Source organism: Rattus norvegicus, chromosome 5, assembly GCF_021556685.1.
Source record: "Rattus norvegicus strain SHRSP/BbbUtx chromosome 5, alternate assembly SHRSP_T2T, whole genome shotgun sequence".
Lineage (NCBI taxonomy): Eukaryota > Metazoa > Chordata > Mammalia > Rodentia > Muridae > Rattus > Rattus norvegicus.
The window spans coordinates 160,184,242-160,211,380 of NC_141538.1; the positions used below are offsets into that span (position 1 = coordinate 160,184,242).

General features: G+C 50.8%; 1 protein-coding gene across 15 annotated transcripts in view; it reads right to left on the minus strand.

The window, feature by feature from the left end:
• Positions 1–4,327: 4,327 nt before the first annotated feature.
• Positions 4,328–27,139, minus strand: part of Fhad1 (forkhead associated phosphopeptide binding domain 1) — a 119,976-nt gene continuing 97,164 nt past the window's right edge. For 3 of the 15 annotated variants that reach the window (XM_087550739.1, XM_087550738.1, XM_087550734.1), the window contains 8 exons: positions 24,638–24,767; positions 23,899–24,026; positions 20,573–20,668; positions 19,977–20,197; positions 18,243–18,408; positions 13,571–13,639; positions 10,711–10,764; positions 4,328–5,492 (listed from right to left, as the gene is read on the minus strand). In XM_087550739.1, coding sequence (XP_087406865.1) covers positions 5,382–5,492; positions 10,711–10,764; positions 13,571–13,639; positions 18,243–18,408; positions 19,977–20,197; positions 20,573–20,668; positions 23,899–24,026; positions 24,638–24,767 — 975 coding nt within the window. In that variant the 3' untranslated portion in view covers positions 4,328–5,381. 15 annotated transcript variants of the gene reach the window in all.

Below are 27,139 nucleotides of genomic sequence, written 5' to 3' on the forward strand. Positions count from 1 at the left end.
CCACAGTTCTTACTAGAAGCATGCCTTGGAATAAAGATCTGGAAGCTATTTTTTTCCTCCACCCAGACAGCTCATGATGCTGGCTTCTGTCTGCAACAGCAGGCACTGGTGATGCTGCCAAGTTGTGAGAGAAGGTCCTTTAGCTGCAGAGTCACGATTCCGAGCTTCCATGCAGGCCAGCATCAGCGAGGCATAAGATGTTTGCCATAGCTTCTTAGGCGAGCAGGGGAAGAGGCCGGAGAGGCTGGAGGTGACTTGTTTCAGTTGGCTGTGGCCCACCCTCTCATGTGTCTAAGGTCAGGTTGCTGGTGTGCCTCAGAGCCACTGTGTGGGCATGAGGAGGAAAAACCACTTCTGGTTGTCCAAGCCTCTTCTGTGTCGATCCAAGGAATGGTGTGTGTGTGTGTGTGTGTGTGTGTGTGTGTGTGTGTGTGTGTACCTGTGTGTGCACCTGTGTGGAGGTCTGTATTCAACCTCAGATGTGAGTCTCTCGTTTCTTGAGACAAGATCTCTCTGGGTCCTAGAACTCACTGATGTTTGGGCTATCCTGGCTGGCTAGGGGGCCAGAAGGATCTGCCTCCCCCACCCCAACTCCCTGCCCCCCAGTGCTGGGATTAGAAGTACAAACGCAACTTTTTCACATAGGTTCTGGGGACAGAACTTAGGTCCTCATTCTTTGCATAGAAACCACTTTAGAAACTGAACCATTTACCCAACAGAACCAGGGCACCTCAAGGGATAAGAGGGGTCCCAGTGAGAGCCCAAGGCAGCCTGTAGGGCCAGCTGGGCTTTACATGGGAGAGAAGTGGTACTCAGAGTGGCTGAGAAGCAAGGTAGCATTCCCCTGCTGTCGGAGTGTGATCAGCCTCAAATAACAGAAACACGGTGTGGAGGATTGCGAATGGAGGCCCTCCTCTACTGGCTCTGGCTTTGTCTACCAAGGGCTAACGAAGGAACGAACGTGAGGCAGGTGGAGACTACAAAGCCGCACCCTTAACAGCTGCTCTTTGGAACCTGTCTGTGGCTATCACCTTGTCTGGCCTCTGGGGATGGGCTGGGACAGGCTCGGCCAAGGGCCTCCCTAGACTGAGTTTCACAATCTCCCTGTTCATCGTGGGCGACGTGCTTCTCTGCAGCGGCGGACGGTTCTGTGAGGTGTGGGTATTTGGCAAGCTCAGCCTCAATCCACTGTCTGATTAGTGATGTCACTCACAGTTGACAGTCACTATCCAGACCCACTGGTCTGTCAGGAACCAGACATATAAACGCGGCCACCTATAATCAGGGCGGACAGGACAGACAATCTACCTTGACCTGTGCAATCATGAGACATATTTGTTGTTTTTTTGTCACCAAGTTGCGGGTGGTTTGTTCCACAGCAGACATGCACCTCACTGTGCTGGCTTCAGTGTGTGGGGACAAGAAGTTCAGAGGGAGGCAACCCTCTGGCTTAAGAGCTCATAGATGCCACCAGGTCCCACCAGACCCTCTTCTGTTCTACTCTATTGTCATTGAAAGGCGGCTTTTGTCTTTTGTTTCAGAAGCCAAGCCCTTCCAGGACTCTGACTTCTATGTTAGTGTCTGGCTCTGTACAGTACATTTTAGCCATAAGGGAGGAGGGAGAACCAAGACATTAGCTTTCCGCCTATATTGCAGAGGAAGGAGATGACCATGCAGCGACTAAACAGAAATAGTATCTGCTCCCTGTAGGGTTAGGTGGTTCTGTGTCCCGAGGGCTTGGCCTCGGGGAGGCAGGATGTGGTTAGTTGACCACGCTTACCCCACGCCGTCACCAGGCGGGTGTCCAGCCATAGGGCAGCCCTGGGACACCTCTCTGGGGGTGGGGAAGCATAGTCTGAGGCACTGGCTGTCTGGTTCTCAGGTTCTCAGACACCCAGGTGCTGCTGGGTGCCTTGGAAGAGCTGAGAACAAAGTGGGGACCCTATGGGCTAGATCTAGCCCAGGGCTAAGGGAGAAAGAGGGGAGCTCTGCCTTTTCCCGTGGCGGTGTGGGGATGAGGGTTCTTTGGCTTGACAGCTACAGGCTTGGACTTGGCTTGGTGGTGGTCAAGGCTGGGAGTACAGAGAGGCCTTCTACGGGAGCCTTCTCCATGGCTTTCCAACAGTCCAGGGTTTTAAAGCATTTATTGTCATGGCAGAAAGTGGATAAGTAAAACCGTACCCCACTTCTCAGAGTGGGCCTGAGATTAAATACCTTTTGCAGGGAGGAGTGTCTGGGGAGGAAAGTTTCATTGACTAAGCCTCCAGGCCTTTAGGTACCTCATTATAACGGAGATCTGTCTTGAGTGTATGTGACCACAGCTCACATCCTCTACCTGTAGAGGGGCTTGGGGTGTTGCCCTTACTGATGGCCACAAATCTATGGAGGGCTGTGGCTAGTGACAGGGGCCTGGTGCTGGGAAATCAGGTGAATCGCCCACTGTCTCTTTAGGGTCACTGGGGTTTCAAGCTTTATCTCAAAGGGGAACCAGGGTGCCTTTCACGGTCTCACATGCTCCCCAGTGTCTTCTGTCTGTACTGTCCCCATGCTGTCTCTCTAGGCTTCTGGGGCTCCATGCCTCTGTCTGTCTGTCTGTCTTGTCTGTCTGTCTATCTACATATATACAGACACATACACACACATATATGTATACATGTATATATGTATCTATGTATTTCCCTTCTGGAGGACTGGATCTCCCCCCACACCCTCACCCCCAAACACAAGTGGGAACATGGCTGGCCCTGGGACTCCATCATCCTCCAGCTCACAAATGGCCTGAATGGCATCTCGGGATCTACTCCCAGGTGCCAAGGCCGGAGGTGCTGATGGATTCAGCCTGAACTGTGAGGGAATCAGATTGGTTATAGCCAGTCGGCTGTGTCCAGGGACGCAGCAAATCTGATGCAGGGTTGCTGCTCGGGGAACAGCAGGAACAGCAGGTGTCAGGAAGTGAGGTCAGTTACAAAGGTGAGAAAAGAAACATTACCGTGTCTCTTCCCTCCCTCTCTTCCTCTTCCCCTCCTCCCCTCCCCCTTTCCTCCTCCCCCCCTTTCTTTTTTCTCTCTGTGGCGCTGGAGAAGGAACATGGAGCCTTGTGCACGTTAGACAATCTCTCCACTACAGAGCCACATCTCAGTGACCAAACTTTTTTTTTTTTCAGACCAGATCTTCCCATATAGCTCAGGCAGCAAGTTGCGGCAATCCTCCTGCCTCTGTCCCCTCCCATCACTGTGGTTGCCGTTAAGTGTGCAGATACACCCAGCTTTTTACGTGGGTGCTAGGGTTTGGACTCAGGTCCTCATGTTTGAGCACTGATCCATCTCCTTGTTGAGACAGAGTCTCATGTAGCCCAGGCTATCCCCAAACTTGCAATGTGCTTGAGGGTGACCTTGAACCCCTGTACCACCTTCCTTACCTCTGGGGTGCTACAATCAGGCACAGCTCAGGTCAGGTTGTTCATGAAACACATGTTAAGATTTTTTTTTTAAAAAGCCTTTTAAAAAGTCTTTCTTTTGAGGCCAACCTGGTCTACAAAGTGAGTTCTAGGGCAGCCAGGGCTATACAGAGAAACCATATCTCCAAAAAAAATTTTTTTTCATTTTGTTTTTTGTTATTGGTGTTATGTATGTGCAGTTTCCTGTGTGGGCCAAGAGAGGGCGTCAGATCTCCTGGAACTGAAGTTACAGATGGCTAGAGCTGTGTTGCAGGTGCTGGGCACTAAACCCTGATTTTCTAAAAAGTAGCCAGTGCTTTTAACCACAGAACCATCTCTCTAGCCTCTCAAGAGCCTTCTTAAGGTCAAGTGAAGTTCGCCTTTCTCACTGACTTTGAATATGCCTCTCATGGCATAACACATAAAAAGTTTTTCTCCTATGTTCCCCAAGTTTTAACAAACATAAAGAATACATTTGGCTTTATAATTAATAAGGACAATGGGCTTACTGTAAATTTGATACAGCCTAGAATCATCTGGGAAGAGGGGTCATCTACATAGATTCAGTCTATGGGGCCTTGTCTTAACTGATGTTAACTGATGTGGAAAGACTCAGCCCACTGTAGGTGGCACCATTCCCTAGGCCTGGGAACCTGAGCTGTAGTGAGAGTAGAGAACAGGAGCTGAGCACAAGTGAGCGAGTATGCACACGCTCATTCCTCTCTGCTCTTAACTGTGGCAGTGATGTGACTAGCTATTTGACGTTCCTGCCCTGACTTATGGCGGGCTGTGAGCATCACGCTGGTAAAATAAACAGAAATAACCCCCCCCTTTTTTTGTCCCCTAGGTTGCTCTTTGTCTGGATACTTTATCACAGCAACAGAAATGAAATTAGAATAGAATATGAAAATATTTTTATTACTTTCTTTTAAAAAAAATAATAAACCAGTTTACTTTGTGCCTTCCGGCTCCTTCTTCACCCAGGTGCGGCTGGCTGCCTGTCCAGGAAAGACTGTCAGTGATAAGAGGTAGGTAGATGGAGAGAGGGTGGGGCATGAGAGGAGAATTGAGGGTCTCTGTAAACATCAAGGGATGGAGTGCGTTTGCTCTGGTCTGTCCTGCCACCAGTGGCTGGGAAGACTAGGGCCATCTTGTCCAGCAGAATGGACAATGTGACAGAATTAGAAACCTGGTTTCCAGCAGGGCATCATGGTACACACTCTTAGTCCCAGTTCTGAAGAGGCAGAGGCGGGCAGATCTCTGTGAGTTTGGGGACAGCCTGGTCTAGAGAACAACAGTTTCAGGACAGCCAGGGCTACACAGAGAGACCCTGTCTTGAAAAAACAAACAATACAAAACCCAACCAACCAAACGCACAAAATGAAACCAGCCTTGCAGGACCCGTTTACTGGCTGAGTGGCTAGGCGGGTCAGCCAAGCTCTCTGCAGTTCAGCAAGGTAGGGCTTGGGGAAAGGACTGAGAAATGTTTCGAGGACTACAAAGGGCCACAGAGATGTCGGTCAGGGTGACAGAAGTGACAGTGTTGACTGGCATTCTAAATTTATTATAACAAACTCAGATATAAATTCACTACACTATGGCCAAGTACTTCGGGCATCCCTGTCGGCTTGTGGCTCCAGCTGGGTCTCTTTGCAGCTCCCCGGAGGAGTCAATGCTTGGGGACATCAGAACCCAAACTGAACAACTGTATCCACGAGCCTCAGGAGTCTGCGCTATAGACATATTTATATACGTGCATTTATATACATTAATGGATAATTTTTAAAGGTCTTCTCCTCACATAGTCCAAAACAATGTTCTGTGGAAAATATTAACCTAGAATGCAAAACGTCCAAGCATCCATATTTAACATGTTACAAAAAGTCCCTCGGTACTTGTTCCTGGAGAGTCAGGATCACGTGAAGCCCTGGGACGGTGCGTTTTTCTAGTTCTTTCCACCGGGTTTAATGAATGAAAGGCTCTGGGTGGGCTTGCATGCCTCCTTCTTCGTCTCTCTCTCTTGCCCTGTCTTCAGGGTGGCTTTCTTGGCTCCAGCCTTGAATGAACAAAAAGAACAGACACACGAAATCTGTCAATGCAGTCAGAGCCTCAAATGGCCGATGCAATTTTAAGAAAAGATTCACTTTATTTTTCAATCATGCCAGTGTGCTTGTCTGTATGTGTATGAGCACGTGTATGTGCAGGTGTCTGGGGAGGCTAGAGGTGTCAGGTTCCCCTGGAAGCTGGGGTCACAGGCAGCTGTGAGAGGCCGGATGTGGATGCTGGGAATCAAACTCAGTCCTCTGCCAGAACGGCACGAGCTCTCAACTGGTGATTGTTGATTCCAGACCCCTGTGCAGCATTTCTGAACTAAAATGTAAAACACACACGTGTAGACGTGAGAAAGTGGGACAATCCTCAGTCATTGCCATGTTCCGTGGGGCACCCTTCCCAGTTCGTGGGATTGTGCGCGCTCGCTCTCTCTCTCTCTCTCTCTCTCTCTCTCTCTCTCTCCCCAGTTTACATCGGATGTTTTGAAACTGGGGTCTGTGTGCTAGGAGCTGCTCCCTGGAGTGGAGTTTCCTACTCCTGGGGTGGCATTTCTCCCTCTGAGCTGTCACGGGTCTGGAAGAGGTGTCCCATGGCTCTAGTGGCTTGGCAGGAGAACATGGCAGACTCTCCAGGAGGCCCTCATGCCTGAGTCCTTTTCCCTTAGCAAGGGGACACACCAGAGTGGCCACAGACCAGACACTGCTCCAGGTCACAGCTGGGCTTCTTGGATGACAATCTCTCCCAGGATTTGGGGTTTATGGGCTCTGAGGTCTTTCACTTGCTTTCTGTCACATGACTGGGGAGAGGAGGTCTGCAGAGATGTGGTAGTGGACAGTGTGCATGCAAGGCACACTCCCGTGTGTGCGTGCGCGCGCACGTGTGTGTGTGCGCGCGCGCGCGTGTGCCGCGCGCATGCGTATGTAACAACAGTATCCAGTCCTCTCCCTTGGTTTTTTACAGGAGGCCCATCTCCCTGTGAATCTACGTCTCTCCCTTTGTGAGTAGGTAACCACCTCTCCAGAAGGCCTCTTGCTTGCACACACCCCTCTCTGCACTGTGGCTATGTCAGCCTTTTGAGTTCCTGTCTAACAGGGTGTTTGCTTCCTACTGTCTCCTATACGTATTTGATTCAAACCATCAGGATGCACGTACACCTGAGGCAAGGGGGAGCTTGTTGGTAAGGTGAGTTTCAGCTGCCACTGTATAACACCTCCCTACGCACTCCATTTTCTTCTTCTGTCACATGGAGACCAGGCTGTGAGGTCTGTCTTTTTCAGAGATCAGTGGAGTCATTCTGGGAAGTTTTTGGTTTTTTTTTTTTTTAATTATGTTTTATTTCTTTGGGTGTGTGTATGACATGATACACAGTACAGTCTGGGAACAACTTGTTATTTCTACCTTGTGAGTACTGGGGACTAGACTCAGGACCTGAGGCTTAGTGTCAAGCGCTGTAACTTGTGAGGCTACCTCACAAGTCTCTGGAAATAGAAAAAGCCACCTCGGTGTTTGCTTGAGGACAGCTTTGAAATTAGCCTTGGGAGGCCCAAACCAGTGGCAGATGGGGAGCCTTAAGTGTTTGTTTTTTTTTAAGTAATTTTATTATTTGATGCTATGAGTATTTTGCTTTCGTGCATGCCTGATGCCAGACACGGTCACAAGAGGGTGTGGGATGTCTTGGATACATCTCACTAGTGACACTTGTGAGCCACTATGTGGGTGTTGGGAATTGAACCCAGGTCCTCTGTAAGAGCAGCAGATGTTCCTATCCACTGAGTCAACTCTAGCCCCCTGGGTTTTTTTGTTTTTTTGTTTTTTTGTTTTTTTTTTTAAAGACAGGGTATGTAGTCCAGGCTAGCCTTGAAATAGTGAGATAGCTCAGGCTAGCTTGAATTCCTAATCCTCCTGCCTACACATCCCAAATGCTGGGATTATAGATGTGTGCTACCTACCATCCTGGTCCTTGAATGTGTCCTGAGAACCTACATTCAGAATCTACTCAGGGGGAGAGAGCCTGAGATCAGTATAGCAGGCTACTCAGCCACTACTGACCTGACAACCAGGGAGGAAGAAAACAGGCAGCAACCAGGATGGTCTTCCTGCTGAGAGGTTTTCCCGGGAAACTGCCACCCACAGATGGCTCCCAAATGTCCCTGCCCCAACCTGTTGCGGCACCAGAGCCAGAAAGCTCTGCTCATTAAAAATAGAGCCCAGCGGTGCCACCCCTGTGTCTGCCACGAGTGTGGGAAAGGGACTTTCTGTCTATTTGGCTTGACAAGGGAAGGCAGCTGTGGCCACTGACCCCCGGGGTGGGGGAAAGGGGGGAAAGAGGTAGGCTTTGGACACGCTAACGTGAACAGGAAGGGGAGGAGCCTTGGCAGAGACCAGCCTGAGATGAACTCCAGACAGGGTTCAGGGTTCAGGGTCCAGATCCCATCTTTGGGATCACAGAACACACTCTAAGGGACAGAAGCCAGTCTACAACAGTGCAGCCCAGGTGGAAATTATACACTGGGCTGCTTTTGTCCTGGCAAACCGCGAGGCCCAGCCCACTCCCAAGCAGCCGCTGGTGCCTCAGCCGGTCTCCCCACAGACCTCTGCTGCCACAGACTGGGAGGGACCCCTTGAAAGAGGCTCTGGAGCTCTGCCCGTTGACTTTTGCCTTCACAGTACTTTGACCAAAGCAATTATTAGCACTCCTATTTGCTTAACAGCAGTTACAAAATATTCCCAGGGCTAAGCCAGGCAGGCAAGTTTTTATGAGTGTTCTGGTGGGGCTTCCTTGTCAATCCAACGTTATTATTATCCCTGGCTAACACAGTGGATATCTTCCCTCACCCCTCTCACCTATATGAAAATGGTATGTATGGTGTTCATGAACACATATATGTATTATGCTTGTGCATGGATATATACATATACATATATACCATGGCTGTGCTAAGGAAGCTTGCATTTTAGATCTTTAGATCAGGGATGCCTAACCTGTGCAGGGACATGTGTGCATGCATGCATGTGTCTCTGTGTGTGTGTGTGTGTGTGTGTGTGTGTGTGTGTGGTGCACATGCGTGCATGCATGTATATTAAACTCAAATGTGTGTGTGATTCATACATAAAAATTTCATGCCTGCCCCTTTGGTGGTGACATTGCCCCTTCAGGGATGTACGATTAACCCCCTTGCCTGTGTCACCTGCCACATCCCAGGCTCTCAGCTCATGTCTGTCCCAGGGTGGAACCTCGTGGTTCACCCCTCCCCCTTCATGTTCAGCAGCATGGTAGCCCAGCCTAGGCAATTAGCACGTCTCTGAATGTTTTAAAACATAGGAAACTAGGAAAAATGTTCACTTTGGCATATATCCCACAAACGACGGCAAAAGACTGCTGGCCACAAGGGGAAGAAAACAGGTCCATGGCATCTTGGAGGGCAGATAAGAGGAGGCACTTCCAAAGTATTACGAGGGACCCATGAGTGGGCAAGCCTGGAGGAGCCCTCACTGCCTCTGTCCCTTCCGGGGCATGCTGACTCTCTTCCCCAGGACTCTGGGCATTCGAGGGAGGGGACCCAGTAACAATCTGCAAGAAGTCTGGAGCAAGTCTGTCTGCACCATGTCATCCTAGACCCCAAACCTTGTATCGATGCCTTCATAGCTGCAAGTGGGATCGCTGCATTCCCAGAGAAGTGTGCTTTGTCCCACTCTCCCATGGCCCAGAGGACACCTGACATTCCAGCATCTCCAAGTGAGAGAGATGTGACGTTCCCAGGATAGCCAGGCCCTCTAGATAGCTCTGTTCCCTTACAACCTGAGACAGTTCTTAGACAAAACCTAGCCGCATCTCCTTCTTGTTTATGGATGAATGACAAGCCCCTTCACCGGTCTACTTTGGAGTAGGCAAAGGTCTCAGATCTAAGGGATCCCACCCCCCCCCCCAGGGCACACTCTGTTTGGGGATAAAGCTATTAAGGAAGAGACTTTTGATCTTTAAAAATATCCCTGATGACCAAGCATGGTGGCACATGCCTCTCCTAGGGAGACAGAGGCAGGTGGAACTCTGTAAATTCAAGACTAACCTGGTGTACACATTGTGAGTTCTAGGCCAGCCAAGGTTATGTGGTGAGACACGGTCTCAAAAGAAAAAAAATGTTCCAGCACAACCAACGTTTACTGTCAAGGCTGCCAGCCTACAGTCAATATTCCTTTCGTAGTTTAGTTCCTTTAATAGTTTAAGACCTGTGTGTGTTTGACCCTGGGTAGGGTCTCATGCTTTCCCCAGACATTGCTTCAGATTCGCAAACAAAACTCAACTCTATTAACAGCAGGATATCCTGGCCTCCCCGTAGGTTAGCCTTTCACCTTATCGACTGTAATCCTGTCATTTGTCTCTTAGGGACCACTCGGTGGTAAGACAGGTTACTCAAGCCCCACCCAAAATCCTGTGTATGACAGTCATAAACCACAGAGAGAGCTGGGACTCTCGTTGAGTGGATGCACACTTGGGGTATGCTTGACGTTCTTCTGAGCACTTCTATTTCTCCCAGTCCTCGTGCTAAAGCCTGTTTGAAAATATCTTGAGTAAAATCTAAAACCTCCAACTCCTGCTTTATGAACCGGTCTGCTTTTCGTCACTGATGCTGTGAAACCTGGTTTAGCCTGAGTCGTGCGTGATCCCTGAAGCTCTACGGAAGCTCCCCAGTCTGTTGAGGGTGACGGGCACTGCACCTCCTTCATCTGTGCCCCCCAAATACGGACAGATTCATCTCCTTTCTCGTGTGCAGAGGAAGTGAGTCTAGCCCCGGGCTTCTGCGAGGCGGAGTGTGGATTGGGGCGATTCCAGGAAGGGCTGGATCACAGCTGTGACACCTCAGGATATTTAAAATGTCATAGTCTCGGTTCTCAGCTCTTTTGAGAAAAGATGATTTTAGGTGATGTTCCCTCGGAATTTGAGAGAAACGTGCACCCGAACTGTGGCAATTGTACACCCCGAAAGACAGTAAGGAACATCCGATATCTCCTACCTGTGCTGGGCTCCATGGAGGTGTCCTCGTTAATCGTGTGGCTTGAGACTCACACAGTCTCTGATCCTCAGACCCCTCCTCTGTAGGCTAGGATAACCCCAGCCTTGGAAGGGAATGAGCTGCCATTCCTTGTCCCACACTACCAAAAGCATGGCTCCCAGCAGATGTGAGGAACTGCTAACGGACTGTTTCCCCCTCTCTCTGGCTCACCTGGAGACTCGAGTCCTGCATCTTTCTCTTGACCATCTCTACGAATATGCGTCTCTAATACAGAAAGGACAGCAACATGTAGTTTAGACCTGTACTGCCTTCTTCTCTGTGTAGGATTTACCTATTTGGAATGTCGGGCCTTTGTGGGGGTGGGGGCAGGGAGTGAGATATAGGCCGGCAGTAGGGGGTTCTGTTTTAGGGGGTTCGAAGGTGCTTTGCCTCTCGGGGATCTCTGTTTAGATTCTAGCTAGGAGGAGACTAGCCGGTGGGCTGAAGTCTCTCTCAGGCAAAACGGCTTCTGCTGGCAGCTGGGGAGGGGTGTAGGGGGGGGTTTGCAGTACCGGGGAGGGCAGAGGGTGCAGATGTCCCCACAGTACAGGTGTTAAGGAGACCATAGTGGCTACCCTGCTCCTCAGGTATTTATCGCCTGTTGGGAAGTCACTCACACCCCAGTCTGACATACTGTTCTGATTCTGAACTATTGACCCTGCTGTCTTCCGACCCTTAGGGGTAGTTCCCAGAAGAAAGACCCTTCAGAGGTACAGAGGATACCAAGGTGACAGAGGGAGCTGCGGCCTCCTGTTCAGAAGTCAGCGGGTAAACTGAATGGTGCTAGGGAGAGGGAATTCCCAGAGAGCTCTGAAACCCCTGTGTTTCAGAAACTCATGCCTTCAGGGCTTTGGGTGTAAGAAAAGGGGGACGAGTTGGGTGAGCTGTGAACCAGGATCCTGAGTCCTTCCTAAGGGGTCTGGGAGGTGGCATTTTTATGGATTGTGGGTCTCATGTTCTTGTCTCCAGAGAAACTAGAAATCTAGCATACTGAGATATTTCTTTAAAAGTAAAACAAACAAACAAAAAACTCTCCCCAAACAAACAAACAAACAAACAAACAAACAAAATACCACAACCAAAAGCGCAAGCCAATGAGACGCTCTCCCGAGCCAGTGGAAGCCATCCGTGGGCAGCTGTTCCTGACAGCTGCTTCTGGGCCGCCCTCCTTGGCACCAAGCTGGTTTTCTGTCAATACCCATTGGTGGGCTGCCAGAGAAACGGTGCCCAAGTCCATCCAAATGTCATAATGAGAGCACATCTCTATGAAAATATATCTCCATCTCATATTTGGGGCAATACTTAGACTAAACTGCTATGTCGTTTATATGAAACTCGAAAGGCAGGGGGTGTGGCTTAGTAACACTGTTTTCCCAGGAGGTGAGGGGCTGTGGGTTCCGTCCTAAGTGTCCGATTTCACTTTTCCCTCCTACTGGTAACCGCACCTGGCTTTCCTGATACCCAGGGAAGGAAGGAAGGAGGAGGCAGTGAGGGAGGGAAGGAGGAAGGGAGGGAGGGAGGTAGGGAGGGAGGGAGGTAGGGAGGGAGGGAGGGAGGGAGAGAGGGAGACAGTCTCTTGGGAGAAGGAGAGTGAATGTTTCCCCAGACTCTTCCGATTTCTCAAAACAACTGTCCCTGGAACTCTTTGGGGCCTGAGTTTAGCTGACAGTTGCCCTCTGGGTATTTTGTACTTAGAAGGTGTCCAGCTTGCAGCTGTCCTCTGTTTATCTCGGGGCTGGAGAGAGGCTGGGAGGAGGAGGAACACTTGCTCCTATTGAGAGCACTGAATAAGCATCCACGTCGGAGGCTTATGACCAACGGTCTGTAGCTCCAACCCCAGAACGTCCCAGTATTCCATGCCTTTCTCTGGCTTTGGAGGCTGCGTGCACGCACACGCACGAGAACACACACACACACACACACACACACACACACACACACACACACACACAGTCACGAATGTGGTTTAGAGGGACAGGGACCAGGCTTGTATCATCTGGAGTCTTAGGTATTATGAAGCAGCCATTTAAACCTTCCTTAAGCTTCTGTTTTAAGTACTGGGGAAAGAACTCAAGGCTCTTCGAAAACTAGGCAAGGACTGACCTGTAGCCCGAGGCCTTGTTTGTGTACCTTCCTCTTTCCCCGTTTTCTCCTCTCTGCAGCAAACCCAGCCCGAGTATGCTGGCATATAAGTTAGATGAAGTGAAGCTACTCTGTGTTGAGGGGGGGGGGGCATCTCTTTCAAGGGACCCAAGGACTCAGAGGAAGCCTGATCCATTTGTGAATGAAGGCTGAGTGGTGGATAGCTGGGCCCTGAAGAACGGGCAGAGCTGGGGAGCTGGACTCACAGGGTACCAGGACATGGAGATCTGCTCTCAGTTGTGACTCAGTGAACACTCAGTGCTGCCTTTCCACCAAGGCTGCTTTTTTGGGATGTGGTACATTCTGTCACATGAGCCCCCCCTGGGGGAATGCTCTGGGGGATCCCTGTTCTGAAAACACTGGGGACAGCTCGTGCACTGTATTTGGAGGACTCGGTGAACCAGGGACCAAGTTGGATCTCTGTTTGCAACGGAGTGCCAGGGTGCCAGGGAGCCCGATGGAAGCCGCTTGCATGTGGGCATGAAAGCTGCTACAGTCAGGAACTTAGGCCCCCATTCTGGGTTCCACTTCGTACCCCAACTCATGCACTCCCTCCTTAGGAAAGAGGTCTTGGGGTTCTCCACTTACTCCCTTTTTTCTTTTCTCCAAATCCTAAGTCATTTAGTATCGGAGATGTCTTTTTTTCACTGGCCAAAAGTGCCCTGGGACTTCCTTCTCTTTGGGACCCTGAGTTAGAAACACATGTGCCTGTCTCCTAGGTCCTTTGTCCAATGTGCCAGGAGGCAGCGGTCAGGGCGAGGCTGGGAGGGAGGACAGGGAGGAGGTACCGGTGTCCCTGGGCAGTGTGGGCTGCCTTTCATTGCCCAGGGCCCTCACCCTTGCAAGGGAGCTACTCTGCCAGCGGCCGTCTAACATGGCCTCTTCCTACCTGTTTCTCATTTTCTTTGAAGGGGCAGCTGCAGGATGAGTTTCTCTGCTCCTGATCCTCTACTCGATCCTGAATGAAGAAACCAGGCGAGGGAGAGAGCGTTTAGTCCACCCTTTCCTGTTCCACTCTGGGGCTTAGCAATGGGGGCTTCTGGGAGATGCTACAGCTCACTGCCCAACGCTTCAGAAGAGGCCTGTGGGAGGGTGGAACCTGTTTCCTCTTCACTTTTCCCTCATTCACGGTACCACTTGCCCTGTATTTATTTTTTCGGCCTTCCGTCCCTGCCGCTCCCCATTCCTTCTCATCTGACATATCTGATGACTTCTTAAGAACATTGTTTATTGTATTTGTTTATTTATTTAGCGTCTGCGGGGCCATGAGCTCCTGTGGAGGACTGAGGACAACCCATTCTCTTCTTCCTTCCTCTATGTGGGTCCTGGGATTCGAACTTATGCTGCAAAGCTTGTTAGCAAGCACCTTTACCCAAGGAGCCAATCTCATCTGCCCAATGTCTACGTCTACCGGTTTCTACTCTTTGGCCACAGTGGGACAGAGGAGTAGAAGGGCCAGACAACTCTGGGCCCAAGCCAATCTTAGAAAACCGAGTTTAACAGGATAAGGATGTTGGTGATGACAAAGGCGTCACATGTTGTCCCGCTTGTTCAGGCTTCATACCCATGCCCCCATTGAACTGAACCCTGTGGGCCAGGCTGTTTCTAGTCTCATCCTGAAGATGACGAATCTAAATGAGTGACATGGGAGGGGTTGGGGGGGGGAGTTTCAGCCTAGCTGAGACCACTCCTAAAAGCAGCGACCAAACCTCTGGGCTGGAATTTGACAGGCTGGAGCCTGGAAGGGAGTGAAGTTTGCTCCCCTGGCCAACCAAGCCGCTGAGAGCAGCTGTTCTCACACTTCCAGCCCCGATGAAGGCCCGGGAAAGGGCTCCTGGGCTTCTCAGAGGGCAGCTCCCCAGTGTTTAAAGGCTTTCTATTGAAAATTCCCATCTGAGCCATTCACAGCCCCAGCTGCATTCACCAACTAGAAAAGAATGCTGGACAAAAAGGGCTGCCAGCTTCTGGTGGGGAGGGGGACAGGAAACAGCCTCAGGGGTTTGCTGGGCTCCCAGCTGGGGGTGGGGTGGGGGAGGCATCAGTGATCCAGCCCTGACTGCCTGGAGTTGCCTTTCTCGCCCTCCTATAGTACCGAGTTTTCTGGGGGGTGCCACCATCATTCTGAATGTACCCCTTCCCCACTATCCTGCTAAGCAGGTCCTGTTTGTCACTGCCATTGTCGAGAAGCCAAGACACAGAGTGGCCACCTACCAAAGGGTCAGAGGTGGGCACGGATCCTGTTGTTTGACTCCAAAGTTGACCTCTTAATTCTTAGAGAGATGCCTTTTCTAGGAATGTGGAAACAGCTCAGGGCTGAACACAGCGCTGGCATGGACTTACGGTCCCGTGGACAGAGGCCTGAGGTCCCAGGCTCTGTGTGTGTCTGACTCAGAGTTTCCTTGCTTTTGACAACCAGCTTGATCACACAGCCGAGGGTGTTAGCAGTGTGCAGAGGGGTAAGCCAAAGGGGGAAGTTTTCCCTCGTGTGTGTTTCCTAGGTTTCCTGGAAACATATATTATAAAATCGGGCATGTATGTATGACTTGAGAGTAGAAGCAAAAATGTCTAGGGGACCAAAGGGGCTTGTGGGGTTGGGACTGACTCAAGGGTGTACAGGCGTGGATGGGTGTGTGTGCGTGTATGATGTTAACATACACATGCATGAGGGGAGTCTTTACACAACCCTGTGCCGTGAGCTTGTGAGCCCTATACACTAATGAAAAAGCAAGGAAGGAAAGAGTTAGTTCGGAGGCGTGGCTTTCGACTCTGGGAAGTCCTGTGTTGGAAAGAGGCACTCAAATATTACAACCGTACTGGTGTATGCACGTGTGTCTGTGTGTGTCTGTATCCGTCTGTCTGTCTGTTCTAAAGGAGAATGGTTCGAAAGCCTCGGATGGGAAACATCCTTGCCCAGGGCCTCAACCAGTCCATCTTTACAATATTACAGAGGGAACTTGGAAAAACTGTCAAGCCTCTTTGATAAAAATTAAAATAAACATAACTTTGGAAAGAAAGTGGATTTTCCTTTAAGATCGATCCCCTTCCCTTGAAATCAGGGTTTCACTTTTATAGACCACCTTCTACCCAACTTCCCCTGCCCCCCCCCTTTTAAATGAAAATGCACTCCTAGAATGGACAGACGGTTTAGAACTTCTTTTTCTCTAGAAAACAGGGGTTTCTAACAGTGTGGAGAGCTACGGGACTTGTATGAAAACCACAGCCCTGGAACGAGACCCACCACTTTCACGGCACTTGGAGGCGGCCAGGAGACTAGAGTGGAGAAGTTACAGGGACCGGGGAGCAGAGGGCTTGGTGGGCTGCCAGGCATTGCGACCCTCTGTCAGTCTCAGCTCTTCTCTGAGCCTCTTGGCCCTGGATAGAGCCCCTTGCAAACTGTGGAACTCAGCCGCAGGTGCAGCGTGGCGCGGGCGCACCCGGCTGGGAGGGCGGGTACACGTGAGCTTGAGCGGAGCATGACCTCTACCAGCACAGTGTGGCTGGGCTGCAGCTCCATCTATCTCTCCACACCTTAAAGCCTGGGAATTTGCAGCCCTAGCTCTGCTGGGACCCCCTGCTGCAGGCTGAACTGTGTGCCATTTTGGGTCACCCCCCCACACTCGCCCGCGCCCGAGCCTGCGCCCGCACCACGCCTGCCCGCCCCCGCTCCGCGCAGGATGTCGTCTGGTGCCAACAGGCTGGCCAGCTGCATTGTGTATGAATGAGGCAGCTCGTGAATAATGCATGTGACATTGATTATGCAAATCCTCAGGTTCTTACACTTTCAGCCAGCACACCACAATGGGCTGCTGGGGGCCCTTTGAGGTCCTGGTCTATGGTTTTGTGTCTGTTCTTGAGGGATTGGGCTGACAAATCCTAGGGGGCACCTTGGGAAGGAGTTGGTGCCCTGGCAGTCCAACCTCCTATTTGCTCTAGCTGCCCTTGATGGGGCTCAGTGCAAAAGCTGCACACATACATCCCCACCCCCACCCCTGACAAAACTTCACCTCTGGTCTGAGGTATTCCATGGTACACACATGTGGTGGCTTGGGACAGGGGAATGGGCATAAGCAGTCATATTTGAGGCTGCTTTCATTGGGGTTGGGGGTTGACCGCCCCCATAGTGCTTCCGGGGCATCATGTTTCATAGCTGGCCTCCTTAGAGCTCAACCACACACACACACACACACACACACACACACACACACACACACACACAGGAGTCACATCACAAGAGTCAATGTATATGCTTAAGCAAACGCTGACACACTGTCACGGTTACGCACACGCACGTGGATTCAACAGTGTCCCTTGTCCTGCATGTTTGAACACTTACAGAGTCATATATATGCAAACACTCATGGGCACACACATGCAGGTGTGCATGGGGGCACATAAACATAAAGGCCCAAAGTCGAGAGATGATGATTACAACGGGATCCTTACGACCAGCCCAGCATACAGCACAGGAATCAGGGGAGACCTGGGCCTCGATGCAGCCCTGTTCACTAGCTACTGTGTTAACCTGGGCAAACCTCTCAGCACTGTCTCACTGGATTTCATCTCATGTGGCTCCCGGTGGGGGGGTCCCCAAACCTGGCTATGAAGTCTTAGTCTTTCCCTCTCCACCTCCTGAGTGCTGGGCTCACCAGCGCTCATCACCTAACCCAGTTTATGCAGTGCTGGTGGTCTGACCCAAGGCTGTGAGCGTTCCGGGCAAGCATTCAATCAAATGAGCTACATCCCCAGCCCGGGTCTCTCACTCCACTGAGGCTCCGTTTTCTCATCTGTAAAAAAGTCAGGCTCGTGGTCTGCACCAGGCACGCCTCTTAACGGCATTAGTAAATGACCACGTCTGTGTGGTGCAGACTGAGCCCAGGGTCTACCCTGAGGAGGGTCACAAAGAGATGGTGGTAGTGATTAATTTTCTCACCAGCCTCATCTGAGCCTGGGGTCTGTATTGTCTTAGCAAGAGTGGAGGGGGCTGCCAAGATGGCTGGGTGGGTCACGGCGTCTACTGCCCAGCCCGACAACCTGGGTTTGATCCCCAAACTTGCACGGTGGAAGGAAAGAACTGACTCCTGAAAACTGTCCTCTGACATCCACACGCACGCTGTAGCACATGCACGCCCACACGTGTACTGGCGAGGAAATGAATAGATGTAATTACAGACAGTAAGATGCACGCTGGGCTTCAGTGAGGTTAAGAACATGCGTAAGGGGTTGGGGATTTAGCTCAGTGGTAGAGCGCTTGCCTAGCAAACGCAAGGCCCTGGGTTCGGTCCCCAGCTCCGAAAAATAGAAAAAAAGAAAAAAAAAAAGAACATGCGTAAGGTCTCGAAGCAGGTGGTGGAGTTCTGAGTCTGACTAGGTTTGTTGGTCACAAAAGCTATTCTACCACTGCCTGCACTTGGCAAGGGAGTTCCTCCCAGGGCTGTCCTACCATATTTTTTTTGAGACAGGGTCTCTCTACGTATCCTTGACTGGCCTTGAACTCACTATGTCGACCAGGCTGGCCTTGAACTCATGCCCAGTTGTCCCATCTCAGGGGCCACGTGGCTCACCTTCTGCTGCTTGAAGGCCCTGTTGAGTCTCTTTTCCTGGCTTAGCTGCTGCTCTGTGCGGTCCAGGGCCTCCTTCAGCAGTGCCTTTTCCTCGGCCTCTTTGTGGATATCGTCCTCCAGCTTCGCTACCTGTGTCTGGTACATCTGAACGGACACTTTGCTATGCCTGGGTGCGCAGAGAGACAAAGTCCCTTTCCCCCTGACCGTCCCCACTTGCCTTCAAGACCCCAACCTCTCTAGATCCTTTCCTACGAGTTTGACTTATGAGATAGTGACAAAGACTTGGGGGATAGAGGGCAGAAAACGTTGAACGTGCACAGCATGGGGTGGTTTGTAAGCGTTGCTGGTCTTCCCCCATGCTTCAGGGGTGTGGGTGGGGCCCTGCAAGTCTTGGGGAAATGATGCACCCTCAAAGTCACGCAAGTGCTAAATCAAGATTCGTGTGTGTATATGTGTGTGTATTTGTATGTATGTGTGTGTATGTATACATATATGTGTGTGTGTATATGTGTGTATGTGTGTATGTGTATATATATGTGTGTGCATGCGTGCCTGTGTGTGTATGTATGTATGTGTATGTGTGTGTTTGTGTAAGTGTGTATGTGTGTATGTGTTTATATGTGTGTGCATGTGTGTGTGTGCACGTGTGCCTGTGTGTATGTATGTGTATGTATGTATATGTATGTGTGTATGTATGTGTGTATATGTGTGTGCATGTGTGTGTGCACGCGTGCCTGTGTATGTATGTATGTGTATGTGTGTGTATGTATGTGTGTATATGTGTGTACATGTGTGTGTGTGCACGTGTGCCTGTGTGTATGTATGTGTATGTGTGTGTATATGTGTGTATGTATGTGTGTATATGTGTGTGCATGTGTGTGTGTGCACACGTGCCTGTGTGTATGCATGTATGTGTGTGTATGTGTGTATGTGTATGTGTGTATAAGTGTGTATGTGTGTATGTCTGTGTGTATATGTGTGTGTGCGCACGCGTGCCTGTGTGTATGTATGTATGTGTATGTGTGTATGTATGTGTGTGTATGTATGTATGTGTATGTGTGTATGTATGTGTGTGTGTGTGCACGCGTGCCTGTGTGCGTGTGTACACTCGTTTGTGTGGATGTGGGCATGCTTGCGTGGAGGTCAGAGGACAACATCAGGTATGCACCCTTGCCCTATGCACCTTGTTTAAGGCAGGATCTCTGTTGATTTGCTGCTTGTGTGCCAGAACAGTGAATCTCCAATCTCTGCCTCCCATCTTCCTGTAGGAGCACTGGAATTACAGGTCCACCTACTACTGCTTGGATGAAGATTCAGACTCGGCCCCTAACGCTTGTGGGACACGTGCTTTACCTATCAGATCATGTTCAGCCTTTTGCTATATTGAGACAGGCCTGGATGTTGCACAGGCTGGCTCGGAACTTGCTGTGCAGTACAGGGTGACCTTGAACTCCTGATCCTTCAGCGAGTGCTGGGATTCTAGGTATGAGTGGCCATGTCAACTCTTGTGCACTGCTCGGGCTGGAGCCCGGTGCTTCACGCATGCTAGGCAAGACTCTGCTGTCTGAGCTGCACCCACCTCACAAGGTTCTAACGGGTGTAGCCCGCTCATTGAGAGCAGACAGGCTAGAGAGGCATGGCCCTCCCCCAACTGGTGCTATTACTTAATCTGCATCGAGCCCTCTGTCCTGCCCCAGCCCGGCAGGTGTCCATGCTTAGCCAGGGGATGGGTACCTGAGCTGCTCCAGTTCCCACTCATATCCCCTCACGAGCTCCTCTTTCCTCTGAAGCCGGGTCTTGAGCTGAGTGATCTTATCAAACACTAGGTCCAGGTCCTTCTGTCGGAGGTGGTTGACCCTCTCCCGCTCTTTCGGGGAGAGGTGCTTCAGGGACATGTGGCTGGACATGTCCTTGATGTTCATCAGGCTGCCGAGCGTCTTGATCATGTCCGTGTACTGCAAGGAGATGGGTGGCTGGTGAGAGCTGCGTCAGGGGGTGCACGTGGCGATGCTGGTGTCTGAATCTAGCTCATGCTTTGCAGCCCGAGGGAAGCAAATGTGTGTGACTGCAGTTGGGCCTTTCATCCTCCCCTACCCGACAGCCACGTCTTTTCCAGAATGGATGGGAAGTGACAACAGAAATTAATACTCGTTCTAATGGTGGGGCTTCCCGGGAACTGGGCTGTGTGCTGGTTCCCAACCCATGCTGAGTGGCAGCCGGGTCTTGCCAAGTTATTGGAACGAGTCAATATGGCTCAGCCTGGCAGTAAATGATCCTGTGGCTAACAGTCAGTGCTGGGCAGAAAGGGGGGGGGCGCCGCGTCCACACACCAGCTTCTCGCTGAGCTCTAAGGCTTCCGCTGCATCCGTCTTCATGGACTTCTCCATGGCAAAGGGGGAGCCCGAGCTGAAAGGGCCATTCAAAGGCTGAAATAAAGGAGAGATGGACAGCGCTCTTGGTGCTCTGTCGTCTGCATTAGCCACGGGAAGCTGGGACCCCCGTGTGACCATGGACTACGTGTTCCGTGGGTTTCTCGTCTCTATTCCTGACCGTCTAGTCTGAACTCTTCAGCCGTCGGTTTCGTTTGCCAGCTCCTCTTCTGATGTCTTCCTTCTAGAACAGGGTCTCCCGCCTGGGCTGGGTTTGCCCCTCCCTCAGCCCCCAGGTTGCTTAGTGATATATACTGGCTCGTCTAATGGGAGGATGCTGAGGGTGCCACTGAACAAGACAGTACCCCAGTCAAACCGGCTGGGAGCCACCAGACCCCAAATATCTTGTGTGTGTGGAGAGGGAGGTCAAAGGCCAATCTTACGTGCCATTCCCTAGGAGCTGTCTTTCTTATTCTTTAGACAGTGTCTCTCACCAGGTCTTGAGAGGCCTGCTGACTTGCCGATCCCCAGAAACCCTTCTGCCTTTACTTCCCCAGCACTGGGCTTACAAGGCACACTACAGCGATCAGCGCTTTTTCTTTCTTTTGAGACAGGGTTTCACTGTGTACCTCTGGCTGGTCTGGACTCACTATGTAGACCAGGTTGGCCTAGAAATCACAGAGAACCATCTGCTGGGATTAAAGATGTGTGTGCTTTAATGTCATGCTTGCCTTTTTTTTTTTTTTAATGTGAATTCTGGGATCAGTCGGAAGCCATCGTGTTTACGTAGTAATTCTTTACCAATTGAGGTATCCCAGCCTCTAACTCCAAATATCAATGTGTTGATGTTGAGAAGCCCTGGGCCAAGTTTCAGGCTCCATAGAGATGGGGACCATGTTGCTGCCTGTATGCTGCACTCCAGTGCCAAGCTAGGCACTGGTCACATGGTGGCCCAAGATGTGCCTGAAGAATGAATGAATGAATGAATGAATGAACGAATGCGATGCAGGAACAGTATGTTTTCCTTCTGTTAGAAGAACCTCATGTTCCCATGGTAGAAATGGAGTCCTTCAGGAGATGTGCCCAAATGTTCTCTGGGTGGGGGAGGCTCCCTTGGAACGTTTCCTGAGATGATACAGGCCCGGCCTTCCAGCTGTGCATTTGCTATGCCCTGCCTCAGCCAGTTGGAAGCTCTGACTGGAAGCCCAGAACAGCAATCAGGCCAAGCAGAGAACATGGAGCCACGGGTGACTATCATACACCTCGTCAGGACCCAGGTGGCCTTTGGTCCTCAGTATGTACATCGTGGCCTTCTTGGCTCTCAGCATCGACAGGCGCTGTCCTGTGACCCCCTGAACACTACAGCGAAACTAAAAACCCTGACCATAAAACCAGAAAGGCTTGCAGTAACCAGTTGGTAAGTGTGGGCACAGTTATACATTGAGACAAGAAGAAAAGGTGTGTGTGTGTGTGTGTGTGTGTGTTGCACATGTATGTGTTGCGTGTGTATACATGCGTGTGCACATGGATGAGGTACATGTGTGCAGGTGTGTGTAACCCATGTTGTGGCCAGAGGAGGTCAGGAGCCCTGTCCTGTCCCACTTTGCCTCGCTCCCTTGAGACAGGATCTCTCACAGAACCTGGGGCTGGGCTGGCAACCAGCAAACCCTGGTGATGCTCCTGTCTCCCTCTCTCCTAGTGCTGGGCTTAGAGGTGGGTGTGTGGCCACACTCTGCTCTTTCCATGGGTATTGGAGATTTGAACTCATGTCCTCGTGTCTGAAGAGCAAGTGCTCTTACCCACTGAGCCATTCCCCTGGCCCTGACAAGAGGATCTTTGGAGATAACAGTAAGTTGGACAGAGTCTTCTGCGCCCATCTCCAGGATCCCCCTTTTCATTCTGTCAGGGTGCAGAGGAAGACAGCCAGGGACGGAGTACGGGCTCCCTCCTTTATCTCTGTGACCTTGGATGAGGTGCATAGCTTCTGAAGCCCTCATTTTTAATCTGTCAAACAGGGACATTGGAAATCTACAGGTCAGCTGCTGCGAGGATTTGCTAAGCAGGTGACAGGCTCAGCTCAGTGCCCAGGAAGCACTCAATCCGAGTGGGCTTTCCTTCCTCCTGACTCCTCTTACAATTTTGCTTGCTTCCAACTTTGGAGGATGGAGAGATGGGAGGTTCCCTGCTGTGTGGCAGCAATGGGGGGTGGGGTGGGGGTGGGGTCATCCCACAAAGGGAAGACCAGTCTGGGAAGCAGAGCCAGGCCATGAGATCTAGCTGATCTCCCATCTGGAGATGGTCCCGCCACACCCGACCCTGGAGAACAAGTGTACGGTTTTAGTAAGAAAACCAGCTTCTTTCAAAGACCTTTCTCTCCAAGGGCAGTGAATGTCCGGAAAGATTATTTGAGAGGGACATTGGTTCAGATAGGATAACTTTGTTGTTCGTTCTAGAAGCTTCCGTGGGCTTTATCCCCAGTTGTGTTAGCTAGGTGGTAGCCAGTGGGCCCTGTGATTGACACTGACCTCAGCCTATCAAACACTCAGTCTCACATCCATTAGGTTACTAGGTCACCTTCAATGTCACCATTCAGTTCTCACTACTGAGAATCTTGGCATGAAGTCCCACTTTCCCTGGGATAGCATTACTTAGCAACCACAATGACCTGTGCTTCAGCCTGAATTCTGAGCCAGGCACTGGGGGAAGCATTTGTAAAGTTATCGTGGCTTTTGTTATTGTTGTTGAGGGCCTTAGGTAGCCCCTGTAGGCCTAAAAATTGCCATGTGGTCATGTCTGACCTACACTCCTGACCCACCAGACTCTGCCCCTCAGTGCTGGGACTACAGGTGTGTGTCACCACAGTTGGCTGTCCTTTCAGGCTGGGCTCCCTCACGGGGCTCGCCTCTGGCCCCGTCACCACAGCTCCCTTATACTTATGTGTGTTCGAGTCTTTCAGTTTACGGGGAATGGCAGACTTTGGCAAACTCCTGGCGTAACCTCATTTTCTGTAGAATGCAATGTGTCATAGGAGAAGGAGGGGCCCTTTGAGCTTCAGTGACCAACCTGGTCCAGACTCAAAGTAATGACATACTGTACTGTACAGGTGGAAGGCCACTATCTGTGCCAGTATCCACTGACTCCCTGGGTGGTGCGTGTAGACAGACCCCTGCTCATCAGGGAGGCCTGGCCTTGAACCCCTGGCACACTGTCTCGAGGCTCAGATCACGCCAGCCCTAATGCCCACCCTCTCATGTTGGTCACAACAGAGAGAAGTGATTTTTGGTTACCGGTCGGATCTCTACTCTTGAGAAAGTTGTCAGGTCGGGCTTTGCATCTAATAATATTTTCTGTACGTTTTTTTCCATTCGGAGGGTCTTGAGCTCTAGGAACGACTCATTCACATGGTCCTTATGATCTATAAAAGAAATAATGTAGACTCAGGTAGACATCATTTTACGCCATCGCTGTAGCTGCGGTTTACAGGACACCAGACCGTTCTAATCCTCACAACCTCACGGAGATACTGGTGAGGAAACCGAGGCCCAGAGAGGTTAAGCGACTTCCTCAAGGCTGCATATTGAGTGTGAGGCTTTGGCCACCATTGCAGAGGCCTGCATAGTGAATGTCACTGCAGGGCTTCCAACCACAGAGGTGACAATGGCACTTGTACCAGGACACCCTAGCGCCCAGTGCCTTTCTCAGCCATCAGCTGCCCATTCTGAGCCAGTCCCAGCCCTTTTGAATGGGGTGCTCTAAGAGGACCCCCTAGTGCTCACCCTTGGTGTAGTTAGACCATGACAAAGTCCCCACCAGGTGACAGGGAAATAAAAAAAGACAGTAGCGAGTCTTCATGTCCTGTTTATGTAATGCCAAGATGTGCACTTGACCCTGAGGCCGGACCTGGCCCGTCACTGTTAGTGTTTTAATGTCCTGATTATTAAATGGTGGGGACATCTTGGCCAACCAGCCCATCCCCAAGGTGCACACCAGGTTCTAGGGCCCCCAAGCTGGGACCAGAGAACTTACTGGAGGAGTTGGCCTTCTCCAGTTCTTTGATTCGCGTTCGGAGTTCAGACAGGGCCTTCTTCTGCCGTTGGATGACTTCCTCGTGTCGAGACCCTTTGCACTTGGCCCCCAGGTCACTGAAGAACTGCTCCTGGGGACAGGGTAGCAGACACAGCAGCTCCATAAGGGGCCAGGTATTTCCCTCAGGTTCCCAGTGACTTAAACAACTTGTGTTTGGCAGAAACCCTGTCACTCAGTGCTTGTGGAAACTATCCTAAGAGCTTCGGCAGAGGAGGCGTTCACATGTTTCGTCATAGACATCGAGTCCTACGTAGGTCATCACAGACATCAAGTCCTACGTAGGTCATCATAGACATCAAGTCCTACGTAGGTCATCATAGACATCATGTCCTACATAGGTCATCATAGACATTAAGTCCTACGTAGGAGGATTTGCAGCTCTACTTCCTACTATAAATAAAATATCCCTGGTTTTCCTTCTCTGCAGTCTTCTTCTAAAGACCTTCGTGCCTGGGTCTCCGTTTCCTGCCTGCTCTTTAGACAGGGTCTCTCACTATAGCCCTGGCTGTCCTGGAACTCACTGTGTAGACCAGGCTGTTGGTCTCAAACTCAAGAGATCCCCTGCCTCTGCCTCCTGAGTGCTGGGATTAAAGGCGTGTGTCTCCACGCCCAGTTTTGGATTTTCCATTTGTTAGCAATCTCCCCTTTTCCTGAAGAGTAACTTTTAGAAAAGGATTCTTTTATTACTTTTTAATGAGTGTGTGTGTGTGTGTGTGTGTGTGTGTGTGTGTGTGTGTGTGTGTGTGTGTGTGTGAGGGCGCCAGAGGAGGGCATCAGATTTCATGGAGGTGGAGTTAAAGGTGGCTGTGAACTGTGGCTGCTGGGAACAGAAGTCCAGTCTTGTGCGAGAGCCACAGGTGACCTTAACTGCTGAGCTGTCTCCCTAGCACCCCCACTTCTGGGGGAGCATTTTTACTTCTCTTTCTCCTCCCCTTTCTGTGGTGCTGAGGGTGGAACCCATGTCTTGTGCATAACTAAGATCCTCCTTTGTTGCTCAGCTGTATTCTCAGCCCCAGAAGGACATTTAAGGTGAGACCTCAGGAGGCCCTTTTCACGCTGGCCACGAGGATGGTTTTGGGGATAGCGGACACCCTGGTACTTGGTCAGTCTGGAGAGAGAGAGAGTCCTCTGAGACTCTAGGATCTCTAGAGTGGCAGGTCCAACAGAACATTCTGTGACAATAATTCCATACCTGCCGTATGTGGTAAGATGGCTGCCGGCCACACGCGGACCCCATGGGACTGTCAGGGACTAGAGTGGGGGTCTGCTCCATTTTAAGACAAATTCAGAGGAATTTAGGATTATTTTTTCCTTAAAGAAAAAAGGAGGAGTCACATCCCAGTAATGCAGAGGGTTTGCCTGGCATGCACGAAACCCTGGGCTCCATTCCCAGCACTGGATAAACCGATGTGACACACACCTGTGGTTCCAGTGCTTGGGTGCAAGTGGATCAGAAGCTCAAGGCCTTTTCTGGCTACATAGTGAGTTCGAGGCCAGCCTGGGTTACTTGAGATCTTGTCTCAGTTCTCTGGTGAGTCAGTCACTCATTCATTCATTCCCTCATTCCACACCCCGGAGTGCCAACTTGCTGTAGGCTCTGGGGAATCTGTCAGGGAGTGACACTGGCAAATTCTTGCTGTCCTGGATTGTGTATCCGGGCACGAGGAGACAGACAGTGGGGAAGGTAAATAGGGAGAGACACAGTGGGCAGTCACAGGTGTTTAGCAGATAATTAATGGGGGGTGTGCTGTGAGTAGGGATGGGTTTTCAGTTGTCAGACGGTTGCTAGGGGGAGGCCTCAGCCAACCTGGCAAGAATGAAGGCACCAACGATCTGTCTCGTTTATAACTACTTTTAAAATAGCAACTTTTGGTTCATTTTAGGTTGCAGATATAGACATCGGAGACAACACACACAGCATGAGGTGAACAGAAATTATTAAAGTTTTATATAGCTAGGCATCTTGGTCTTTCTTTTCTTTTTAAACGTTTCCCCCCTTTTTAATTTTTCTTTGAGACAGGCTCTCACAGAGCCCCGGTTGCCGTCTGACTTTCTATGTAGCCAAAGATGACCTTGAACTCCTGGTCCTCCTGTCTCCAACTCCTGAGTGCTGGGATTTCCAGTGAGTGCTGCCATGCCTGGTCTGTGTGGTAATTACAGTGTAGTAATAGCTTTGGGAGCTCAACAAGCCCTACCCACTGAGCTGCACGTCCAGTCCTGTGTCTATCAACCCATCACTACTTACCCATATTCTCATCCAAATTCATTGGCCCCGCCTTCTCTTCCCCTATGCTAAGATGCTATTCCTGGTGCCTCCGTCAAGGGCCCCAAGCTAAGTCCTCCCGAAGAGCTGAACTTTGCACGGCAGACGGACGGTGAACAATTTTGTGTTAGATACCCCAGCTTCGGTGACAGAAATCCAACCACAGACAGAGCGGAAGC